The sequence below is a fragment of the Portunus trituberculatus genome, chromosome 21 (assembly GCF_017591435.1).
Source record: "Portunus trituberculatus isolate SZX2019 chromosome 21, ASM1759143v1, whole genome shotgun sequence".
Lineage (NCBI taxonomy): Eukaryota > Metazoa > Arthropoda > Malacostraca > Decapoda > Portunidae > Portunus > Portunus trituberculatus.
Window position 1 is genome coordinate 14348656 of NC_059275.1, and position 13027 is coordinate 14361682.

General features: G+C 38.4%; 1 protein-coding gene across 6 annotated transcripts in view; it reads left to right on the plus strand.

Moving 5' to 3' along the window:
* The window catches only part of LOC123507036 (homer protein homolog 1-like), a 70222-nt gene extending 65727 nt beyond the window's left edge, over positions 1-4495 (plus strand). For 4 of the 6 annotated variants that reach the window (XM_045259540.1, XM_045259539.1, XM_045259545.1 and 1 more), the window contains 4 exons: positions 580-748; positions 1213-1397; positions 2058-2218; positions 3786-4406. In XM_045259540.1, the coding sequence (XP_045115475.1) occupies positions 580-748; positions 1213-1397; positions 2058-2218; positions 3786-3971 (701 nt within the window). In that variant the 3' untranslated portion in view covers positions 3972-4406. Of the gene's footprint in view, positions 1-579; positions 749-1212; positions 1398-2057; positions 2219-3785 lie in introns of all 6 variants that reach the window. The other 2 variants (XM_045259541.1, XM_045259542.1) reach the window with 1 other exon arrangement.
* The last annotated feature ends 8532 nt before the right edge of the window (positions 4496-13027 follow it).

Sequence of the window (13027 nt, forward strand, 5' to 3'; positions counted from 1 at the left end):
TTACTTGGGACTCATGGCAGACTACTTCAAGAATCACATTCAGTTCATAGTGTTTTACATTGGCTTTCTCCAATACTTTAAAATGAGAAGGTTTTCTGACACACACACACACACACACACACACACACACACACACACACACACACACACACACACACACACACACACACACACACACACACACACATTGAGTTGTTACAGCACATAATGTGCATAGCTTTAAAGAAAAATTAAATAAATGGAGATAAGGAGACAGGACACTATGAGCCCCACTTGAACCCTGTACAATACAACTAGGTAAATACACACACACACACACACACACACACACACACACACACACACACACACACACACACACACACACACACACACACACACACACACACACATCTGTGCGTGTGTTTGCTCATTCACTTCATTACAGCAGCATGTATACATAGTCTGTAAGATTTCAACATTTGCATGTTAATCATTTACTGATATTTTTGGCTGTACAGTTTTTACTGTATGCGTTGGTAATGTCCTGTACCATATCCATGTGTGACCTGCTAATGCATTGGTGGCCTTCCCTTACAGGTCTGCAGCCTACAGGAGAAAGTCCAAAGCACAAGCAGGGTGGGGCAGGTGGGGGAGGAGGGGGAGGAGGGGGAGACAAGGTGGGCGCTGCAGGTGCTGGAGGAAATGTTGACACCCAGATGCAGCTCAAATATGAAAATGACCGACTCAAGCTTGCTCTTGCTCAAAGGTATTTGTTTGACACATGGAGTTGTGCGAGTGATGGTAGCAACCCTGCATCAAGTTCAGCTTATTTTACTGTAATTGCTGTTGTGAAAGCCAGATTTCTTGATTTCATGGGACAACCAAGGTGCATAGATATGGGTACTGTAACATTTTTATCTTTTAATAGTGTGCTTACATCTCCTATATGTTCACTCCTCTTTTCTTGGCATTCTGTGCTGAAGAGAGCTGCTTTGTCCTTCATACAGAACTTTCAGTGTTATGCAAACACTACTTGGATGATTCCATATATTTACATCTTAGTTTCAAAAAGGTGTACCAAGCTGATTAGTCTAATACTTATTTGAAATAATGACATTCTAGATGTTGTAAGGTTTGCTGCAATCAGATGTCTTTACTATTTTTTCTCTCAACAAAAATCTAATTCAAGTTATTGTTACATACTAACATTTTTATATTCCTCCTTTCCAGTTCTGCTAATGCTAAGAAGTGGGAAATAGAGTTGAATTCACTAAAAACGACAAATGCACGGCTCACGTCAGCCCTCCAGGAATCCACTGCTAATGTGGAAGAGTGGAAGAAGCAGCTACAGACCTACAAAGAGGAAAACAGTCGCATGAAAACTCGTATACATGAACTAGATGCTGGAGGACGGAGTAAGCAATTTGGAAGTTTGCAGTATTTTGAGAAAGGAGTTATTTAGAATAGTATAATGGCTATTCAGATGTTTGGCAGTGTTCAATTCATGTAGCTTTGCTAAGTAGAATGAAATTAAAAAACGTTTTGTCGTAACTCACACAGTCGAGTATAGCGTTAAATTTCTTGCAGTCTTTTACTGCCTGCTGTGCTGTATCACCATAATTTCCCTCACGATTGCTTTGAAATGCAAGGCAGGCTTCATGGTTACGTCAAGTCACCTGATGGTAGTCAGAGGCAGCAGTCATGTGCATTATTTTCTGTCTAGTCTTACAGTTCTAGTTATAATGCTCCTCATGACTTCAAACCCCATCTTTTTTTTGGTCCACCAAGTGGCAGTCTACTTCCAGTTTCAGAAGGCTGGATACCAGTGGAACATAGACATTACACATTAACTCGCTTATATTTGTAACATCCTCCAGTATGGAAGATTGAGAATATTCATTATTTATGTTTGATAATTTACTGCGGATGTTGAATTAGTGAATAATTTTAGCTGTGTAGTGATGAGATATGACAAACACTTGATATTCATAAATAATTGACTTCAAATTAATATACAGAACTAATTCTTTACCATTATTTGTTCACTGGAATTAACCAAATGTTGTGATGTTCAGTAGGCCTTGGTGAGTCTGAGGAGTTGGTGAAGGAAGTGGCTTCATTGAGGGCAAGGCTGGAGAGTACAGAAGAGGAGCTCAGGTCCCGGGAGTCAACAATAGAAGAGATGGAGGTTCAGCTGCAGCGAGCTAGAGCAGAAGATTTACGAGAGAAGATGCAGGTGAGGTTGCTTCCTTATGTATAGATATAATGACTGTGAATCTAATGTTTTATTAGGGCTGTTATGAAACTAGGTTTGTGTAATGGAAATGTTTATGACTATACAGTGAAATAGTTCTTCTGTAAATGCTATACTGTTGAATCTTGATAACTCGGATCCCGATAACTCAGATTTCATGACAAGTCGGACTTTGACTGACCCAGGGACTAAAGTCCAAGTTGAACTGCCCATCCATTTTTTTTTCTTTCCTGTACTTCATTTTCTATTGACATTATAAAAAATCTAATTACAACAGAAAATTGCATTTTAGTTGTAGTTTAGAATGATACCAAACAAAAGTCGATCAGAGTTTATACCAATTTTGTAAAAAAAAGTTTGAAGTGTAAAAAAACACTTTTTGAGATTCGTTCCTAAAGATTTTCCATAATTTTGTCCTTGTTTTGCTATTTGTATTCACGTGACTGACATGAAATTTTCACACATGTGTATACATTAATAACTTCCTGGAGCATGATAAGATGATGACCCATCATATCCCCCCTTCTCTAGATGATATTACTCAGTGTTACATGAGGGTTAGGAAGACGCCATCAACAGCGTCACGGCAATCTGCTGTTTTACTGCTGAACTGAACACTCTCTGAGTCATTGTTAGCGTGTTAAAGTGAGATAATGATACAGTGAAGTATTCATTACTTGTCTGGTCCAGCTTTTATACCTGTCTCAATGTAATCTTTTGTAATAGTGTTATTGTGAGAGTTGAGTGATGTATAGTTGTGATGATGAAGGTAGTGAGAAAAAACTATGCTTGAAAAGATAAAAGCAGTCTTATGATATAGAGAGAGATGGTTTAGAAGTGTGGCAGTAAGGTAAGGGGTAAGGTGAGTCGAGGGTTTTGGAGGGGGAGATAACACACTTGATGGATGGGAGAGGGGAGGCGAGGACTCAAGGTCCAGCTGTTTACCAGTGATACATTTTGTTTATTTCTTGTCTTCTCTTCTTGAAGTTTCTGATTCTAATCCTTGTCAATTCATGCCTGTAAGGACGTTATTTCTGACACCTGGCCATGTACTGTGTAGGGTTTGAGTCAGGCTATGATGCAACCGCATGAGACATTTCAAAATGGCTTTCTGGTGGGAAGGGCATTTGATTATCAAAAATTAAAGTACACCATCTGTTAATTTAGGGTCTGAAGGTTTTGGAGAGACAAATATGATCCCAAAATTTTAAATCCCTCAAAATTCAGTAAATAAATCCTGCACCAAGTCTGATTTTTCCTTAGTGTGTGTGCAAGGGGGAGGGAATTTGTATAAGTCAGACACTCGCATTTGTGCATTTATTGGACCAACCCTTCCCCCTATTAGCCCGAGTAAGTGAAGAACAAAAGTATTGCATAATTCCTTTTGTTAGTTGTGAGAATCTTTAAGAATAGCTTTCTTTATTAAGGATGTGAAAGCTGCAGCTTGAAAGGGTATGTGTATGTCATACCTACTTCTCAAAGGGAATTCCTACATAGAGTTTAATAGTGAAAGTTACATTCTTAGGCATCATCTTTTCTCTTCTGGCAGCGATTGAGCGATGAGAATGAACAACTGCGGATGGAGACAGTGAGGGCTCAGTCTCAGCTGGAGGTGGCCATGTCAACACAAGACACGCAGCGAGGGGTGGTGGAGAGCGTCAACCTGCAGCTTGGTGATCGCATCAAGGACTTGCTGGCCCTCCACCATGAGTTGAACCACCTGCTTAACACTTGAGGGGGGCCAGGTCGGGGGCCGCCGGCCGCCCCACAGCACTCCGGCACAGCCCAGAGGAGGACCATCCGCCTTCAGGCCGTGTGGCACGTGTAGTGAACGTGGGGATTGCGGCCGCTTCTGACCTGGAAACACGCTAGCTGCTACTCTTGCAATCTGTCTATCTATCTGTCCTTCCTATCATCCCAAACTGAGAAATTTCTGGTGTCATCAGTGACTTTGACCCCCATCCAATGACTTTATTCCCTGTTGCTTGATTCCTTATCCCTTGTCTCCTAACTCTGAGAGTAGAGGAGTCTGTTGGTCTTTTCACATACACATCACACCACACCATACCACACCACACCACACCACACCACACCACACCACACCACACCACACCACACCATACACCACCACACAGTACACACCCACACCACGACATACTGCACACACACTATACACGCACACACACACTATACACGCACACACACACTATACACGCACACACACACTATACACGCACACACACACTATACACGCACACACACACTACACACACACACACTATACACGCACACACACACACACACACACACACACACACACACACACACACACACACACACACACACACACACACACACACACACACACACACACACACACACACACACACAAAATACTATTTCTTTCCTTGAACTATATACCATAGTGATAGTGGTTCCTTGTTCATGACTCAGCAATACATAATACATACCTTCTTGTAGTCATATTTCTACTTCTGTTGATCAAAAATATCCCATTTTTTACACCTTGACCTCTTTCAGCTTTTTACTCACATGACTCCTGTGAAGATTACTTGCATGCTCTGTATGATTCTTTAATTAATACTTCTCCCATTTGAAACTCAGCCAGCAGACCAATTACCTTATATTTTATATTAATTTATTTATTTATCTATGTGTGCATGTGTGTGTGTGTGTGTGTTGTAAGAATGCTTTATATATTTGAGCGTTCCATTAATTCATCTGATATTTTTTAAAGCTCTTAATGATCACCATCACGAGGCCATCTGTGTGAAAGAAGGCTTTACGTAGGTACTTGATTAGTAAATACTCTCTTGCTATATTTTAACTGAGGCAGCTACTTCTTGGATACAATGTTTGATTTCTAAATAGCAAAAGACTTACATTGTGTAGTCGTGAGAGGATCAAATGTCTTGCTAAATGTGATGATTCAGGGTAATTTTTCCCATCTGAGTTGTCTGACAGCAGTATAGATCATATCTCTCTCGTCTCTCATCTTTTGATCTTGACTAAGTAGAAGTAAACAAACAGGAATCTTATTGCACATTGCTTGTCAAGTGAAGTCGTGAATCGTTTCATGTATTGTGTCAAGAATGGTATACTCACTGCTTACTCCAATATTTCACAGCATGCGTCCTGAAGTCTTGTACTGAGTGGTCAGTGAACTTTTCTGATTTGTGCCAAATATCATACCAAAAAGTATAAAATCATGAATTGCAAAGTACTTAATTTCAGTTTCATGTTGTTACAGCAACACATATTGAATCTTGAAATATTTACCTGGGTCTATCATTGCCTCAGCACTAACTTGCTTTTGTGAAAGGAAGATCAAGTAGTAGGCACAGGTGTGTTGCACATTAATTTCTTTTTATTATACATATTTTTCAACAAAAATTTTCCTACCTCATTGATAGACACTGAGTCACAATGGTTTAGGCTGCCATTCTACCTGATGTACCTCTACCCACTATAAGTCAAACCTGTGCTTATCTGAAGGTACTCAATACACCATGTTGAAACAATCTTCTGTGAAGGTTTAGGAAATAACAATTTGTTTATTGATAGGTTTTATTTGATCTGTTTCTTGGACTCCACCACATTTGTACAAGAACAGAATAGATGTATAGGAAAAGAAAGTACCCCTAGATAAATGAATACATAATGACTGATTAGTCACTCAGTGTTAGATATGATATCCATATTGGGTTGGCTATGGTAGGATCAGGTAGGGTAGCAGCTGACTGTCTTACAGTAAGATGAGAAAGAAAATACTCAAGCAAATCAAAGCAAGCACAGATGATGACCCAAGTTGTAAATGTATGAACAACAACTGATGTGCAGTAGATGGTTGGGCTACATGTTGGCAGTGCTGTTAATTGATGATATACTTTTTAGTATTTGGAATTGATAGAGAGAGAGAAAGAGAGAGAGAGAGACCTTGTGATGGTGAGCATAAAAAAAGTAATAGCAACAATAGTGAAGGAGAGTAAGCTATCTGCCATTTCTCTTCTCCCCAAGATTCTCCTTCAAGGTAGTGATGTTTTGTGAACCAGTTCCCAGATTGAGTCTTGTAACACAGTTTATTCCTTAGCATGGAGGCAGCTGAAGAAAATTAAAACATTAGGCAGCTTGGAAAGCCAAATGTATTGTAATGAAGGTTGCTCCATTTTAGTGTATCTAAGTTTTAGATGAAGTTGAAGGATGTGTACACTTAACAGACCAGGATGTATTGGGTGGTCAGTCAGAGCACATGAGTGTGAGCATATTTTTGAGTTTTGATTTATATATGCCAATATATTTTTGTATAGCTTCAGTGTGCTGGCCATTTTGTTACACCACCACAAATAATGACTGGTCTTCCTAAAATGATATTCAAAGTTTCATTACTTAACATTTTCTATGACGCTTTCAAAGTGTTTGTTCATTGTTATTTTGAATACTGTGCATATATCAGTATAGAGTCATTTACTTAAAATTTTATTGTTGTTATTCTCAGCAAGTGAAGTACTTAACCAAAGACAGCTCATTCAGTTGTGAATATCACACTTCATCTTAATACTTATTTGAATTGTTCGTGTGTAGGTTTTGCAATGAGAAAGGATTGTGTTACCCAGACAACACATGAAGATAGCAACCAATATGTGGTTCTTGAATGTTATGGAAACAACACAACTTGAACTCATTCGTAACAGGTAGCAAACTCATCAGACTTGCAGCGCCGAGTACATAACAAATGTTTAATTATTTTCAATGAAGAGATCCTCAGTATTTCAATAGAATATAAAGATGATGGTGATCAGACACTGTCTTTGTGGAGTTTGAAAGGTATTAATCTTAAAAGAATTACAACAAATGTAAGATTTGATCTGTTGGCTGCTGATGGCCTTCTTAAGGCCCTTTTTCTCTTGCATACTTTCTTGTGTGAATTTTAATAATGGCATGTCTGTGAAAAGCAAAATTTTCATGTGCAAATTTCAGGTATTTTTCTGTAACATTTTGATAGCATAACTCTGGTGTTTATATTGCTGATCATCTATCTTCATGCAGTGTGTCATTAGGGAGATGGTAAACTATATCATTTCAGACTGCTTGTCTAACTGTATATTGGTCTTTTGTCTGACTTTCTTGGTCATATCTCATGTATGCATTTTCTGGTAACATCTGTCTTCCTTGCCTTCTTATCTGCCAAGCACCAAGACTCAACCCTTACAAATGTATGTGGGGTGTTATTCATACCTTTTATACCTGTGTGTCTGGATCTGCGCTTTGTTATTCTTCCTGTGTAATTTTGATTCATAGTGTACTATGCTTTCTGCTCTAACCTCTTGTTCATGCACTGTCATCTTCCTTGTACTTGTTGCAATCACAAGTATAATGGAAGAAGGCTTTTATAATTCTTATTTTGCTGCCATACTAACTTGAAATATTAAATCAATCTAAAGGAAAGTATGATTAAGATTAGACATTTTTCAAAGTTACTTTTATTTCATCACTGACATTTTCATGCTTACTTTAGTTATTGATTATATTTATTTGCTACATTTATCCCTATGTGGGCTTGTTGCTGACCCTTCCTCCTCCTCTTCTTCCTCTTCTTTTTCTCCCCTCTTCCTCAACAACCAGACTCCTCGGTCTCCCTTGTCCCTCACCTCTCCTCCTTCCTTCTCCCTCTCCTCCTCCCTCTCCTCCTCCTCCTCCTCCTCCTCCTCCTCCTCCTCCTCCTCCTCCTCCTCCTCCTCCTCCTCCTCCTCCTCCTCCTCCTCCTCCTCCTCCTGTTATCCTTTTCCTCATTCTTATCTTCCTATTATCCTCCTCCTCCTCCTCCTCCTCCATTAGCGTGTCATGGAAGAAGCTGCTTAAGGCCCAAAGAGAAATTCATGTTGTGTTATATATTTTATTTATATACATACATGTATAGATACTTACATGCATACTTCATGTTACAATCACCTTTTTAAGTTGACAGGAAGATTATACATATGTGAGTTTTACTTGATTGTGATAACCAGCTAGTAACTCGAAGACATTTCATTTACACAGACATGATATGATTAGTATGGAGTTTTATTTTTTGTAAGTACAAATATTTTTTTTACACACTTTATTGTACATATTATTTTTCCTCTTTCCATATAAGATGTAATGTTGATAAGTTGTATGGTGTCTCATGGCATCACAGTCTGGGTGTTGCTTTGCGTTCTCGCATCATATCAACAAAATTTTTTTATCACGCTACTATCATGGCTCAGTGCCAGAGAAGCTGAAAGTCTCATTGAAATCTGTATAAAGCAAATTTCTGTACTGTCCCTTTATTCTCTTGAATTCCTCCTTGATAATGTTATTTTAATTCCTGCATGATCACTCACTGTAGCACACCAAAGATGTGTTAGTTGTGCCGCTCATCCTTGTTTGTGTGCTAAGTTTGACATTGATGGTCTTAGCTGGGGAATAGTTGTAAACTCCCCCCCTCAGTTTTTATTATTTTGTACATGAATCTTAAGTGAACCTTTGCTCCAACCATTGTACTTCGTCCTGCCTGTACATTGTGGTGTCAGTGATAATTTTTCCCTTGGCACTGTTGTTGGTGTCTCCTCCTGTCCTTCAGTGTATAAGAGTGAGTCTGGCTGTGTCTGGGTGTGACTGACTGCTCACTGTGGTGGTGGATGTCTGGAGCCTCTGTTAGTAACCATTTAGGTTAAAGATTTTTTTTTTTTTTTTTTTTTTTTTTTTTTTTCCTCTCATATTCAATTTCTTTACTGATCAAGCATCCTCATATATAGTCAGATATACAAGAGATGTTGAATGGAATCTAAATGTGTGCATATGCTGTGTATGTGGGACAGTCTGAGTGAATTTTACTCCAGAGTGCCCAGTACTCACTGCCTCGCTCCCTGTTACTCATAGTGGCCAAAATGTTTTCATATTATCCTGAGACATGTGTCAGTGGGTGAATGATTGTGACTGAGTTGTGAAGTAAGCAGAATGTCTTGATGAACAGTGATTTGATAACCACCTTCATGAATGAAACAACAACTAAAACTGAACTGGGTCTATTTCTTTACCAAGTCTTCATTCTAAAAGCACCAGAGTCTCTGGTTTCCACTCAACAGAATTATAATGATGTATTTATTCAGACTTTACTATTATTTAGTGTGTGTGGCCGCACCCAAGGCACAGCAGCAAGTGGTTGTTTTGGGAGTCGTGTATATAATAATGAAGTTTTGTAACAAAGTGGATCAGTGGAAAATAGTGCCAATCCCTCAGAGTGTATGGCTGCATTTCACTTTCATTGGTGCTTTGAAGTCAACCCTGTAGCTAGTGTTTGAATCCCCCAGCAGCATCAGGTTGCTGGGTGAGGGATGCAGGCACTGGTGTGCAGCTGCCTGGCCTTCACTGCCAGCCAACCCGAGAGCTGCTTTCCCCAGCTGCCACTGTACTGTTGTGTGTCACTGTTGATTGTGTGGATGTGTTTTGACTCTCCCTCACTCCCATACTGAGAATCTGTTAAGAAATTTGTATATACTACATTATACTCTACCACCATCAGTCAAATTTTAAAGCTGCCAATAGCTCAGGCTTAGACATTTTTTCACTTCTATTATTGTCAAAGTCATTCTGCATTTGTTATAGTGTTCATAGTATAAGCTTCTTGAATTTGGATTGATCTACTGTTAGCATTCCATAGTTGGCGCTTGGCTTCTGCTTGCTTCCTGGTAGCAGCCAAACTTTATTGTGTATCAAGCTTTCAGAAGAAGTGTTGCTTTTCTGAGTAACTGGCAGTGTGCGGTGGACCCCCAAGAGTGATGTGGGCAGTGAATGCGCCTGTCCTGCTGATCTTTTTATTTATGGCATGCACAAACAGCACCTGATATGTGTCGCATCATGTGTGGCAGCTTTATCCATTCCAACTAATAACAAATTCCATCAGAGGAATAAGTTTCACATCAGTGAGTATTTGACAGTGGGCTGTATGTTGGGTCTTGCCTGGAAAGTAATTGGAAGGGAACTTTAATATTACTTCATCTTTTATATTGTTTCTTGAAAGGGTGTTGTATCCCGGTTGATTGTTCCAATAGCCATACTTCAAGACTAAACTTTTAAAAGTTTTCGCTAAGCTCTATATGTTTTAATAAATGTTGCATCTATTCATGTCATAATTAGTTGGTAACAAGCTGGCTTTCTTTCTTTCATAAGTGGTTACCAGAGGTCAGCTGTGAGCCTTGTCTCATGTAGCTTTACTGCTTGAACAGAATATCATCATCGTATCTTAATTATAATGCAACCCTTTAAGCCTTCAGTGGATATTTATTTTGAAATATAATTCCATGTTAATGAGAGTTTTTATACTTGCACTTTTTTGGATGTAGAGTATGCAGAATGTGATCTGTACATGTTGTTAGTGGTGAGTGAGTGGAGGATGGGTAGTACTTCCCATTACCCATTACCCAGGCTGGACCTTGCACAAACTCATGGCTCATAATATAGTCAGGGTGAAGCTCACTGTCTTCTCCATCATTATCAGTGTTTTACCCTTAAAAGCATATTATTTTTATCATTATTATTTTTTCATGAGGTGTTGATCATGGAGATATTTAATGACAACTAAAGACAGTCATAAGTGATGCATTTATTGTGTGAAGAAGTCTAAGGTCTTCAATACTAGTTTTTAAGATGTTATTGAACCATCACGTATGTTTTTATATAAATGAATATATATAAATATAAATATAAATATATAGATCTATATATATATATATAAATACTTTACAGCTGTCATCAACCTTCCACTGTACGATTAAGCTGTGAAATTGGAAGACTGTTTCAGCCCTCTGGTGGCTAATGTCACTATTGCCTTTCAGAAATTCAGCACATATTTTACCATCTTCCTGTTTCTTGGTCACATAATTAGCTCATTGTCCCAAATTACTTGTTTGTTTTTTGGAGGTAGGCGTGTATCTGGTGTGTGAACAATACAATACTCATCACCCAGGGCTGCGGGTGGCTGGCTGCAAGTTGGTGCTGTTTTTGTAGTGTGTTGGTGTGTGCTGGCTGGCAGCTAAGCACACCCCACACACCACTCAACTTAATGGTCATGAACCTCATCTACTGGAGGTGAGGTGTGTGGAATTTAGTTATATTTTTCTTCATGACATATCAACTTTACAAGAAATCCTTATCAATGAATGACAATACAGGAGTTCAAGATAAATGTGGAAGAGAAACACAGGCATCAAAGACAGTCCACAGCCCAAAGAACATTATTTAATATTTGACTTGTGTGTCTCCTCTGGGCTAAATGAAGAACAAGTGTAGTTAGTGTTGTGGTGTGTCCTACAGTGCTAGGAAGCAATCACAGGAATCATTGTTTTTCTATTGTTTCAGTATTGTATCAAACGTGTGTGCTAAAAGTGTAAATGGTTAGATGATGATAGTGTTTCTATGCTATTAGATGGTCAGGTGGTTCTCCTAGACTAGGTTAAGATGTATATGAAAATCAAATTATATGTCACAGTAGATGTAACTGAACAGAAGTTCATTATTGGAGGCTGATAGTGTTGAAGGATCTTAAGGTTTTAGCATGTTATTCCTATTCTGTTTAAATATCAGAAGTAAATTTGCTCAAACAGTATTACCTTTTGATAAGTGTTGTGAGTGGATGGCTTACGTTTTGACTCCAGTTTGTACATGACCTAGAAAACACACTCAACTTGCACCCACAAACTCTCTGTGTTGCTGTACAAAGCTGTATAAAGTGTTAGCCCTGAAGAAAGGATTACGATCTTATCTACATAAAAAATGTTTTATTCATTCCTTAACTTAGTGCAGCTTCAAACTTTTATGGAAAACAGATACAGGTGCACTGATTTTGCTCTTGAATAACAGCTTCAGTTGTAGTCTTGAATCGTGATTGAATAGAAAAGGTATACATAACTATGCGAAGTCAAACTTATGATCATGTACTGTGAAGTGTCAGAGGAGCAAGCAAATTGCTGTTTATAAAGTGACAGGAAATGTGAAAACTTAGAAAGGAATAATATATTTTTATGTAAGAGGGGAAAACTGGCAAAGGGCAACAAAAAGCAATTGAATAAAAAGTCCCATTTAAATTGCAGTTCACGAACAGGGTTAGAGAGTTTGCCAAAAAAAATGAGATGAATATCTTGAAACTTCACTTTTAAATATGTTCAAGCCATAGGTAAAGGAGGCAGAGAGTTCCAGATTTTATAACTAAGGAAAGATCTTTGCTAATTACAGTAGAATAGATAAAACAAGGTACAAAGATGAAAAAACTATCCAGAGCTAGGCATTGCGGCATTGAATTGCTACTTTGCGACTTTCCTGCACCATAAATTCATAAGTCTCAAAGTCGAAGACCTATTTGTATATCTATCTATCTTCTCACATGCGTACTTTACTAAATACCTATCTCTTCCTTCTCTTCCTGTTGCTGCTGCTGTTCCTGCTTTTAAACCTGTCTTTTTCATTAATGCATGTACTAAGTATTTCATTTTCGTCCAGCTCCTCATCATATCCATCTATCCATCTTTTTATATCAGCTTTATCATATCTATTAGTCTCCTCTCCTAGCCTTTATCCCATTTCCTATCCTTTCTCTTAATCTTTCTTCTTTCTTATCTTCCTCGTCCTTCTCATCATTACCATGTCTATATACTGTCTATCTCTATCTATTTATTTATACATTTCATTATGCACGTATTTTTTCCCCTTCTGATAATCCTCGTTTTTTTTTTTTTTTTTTTTTTTTTTTAC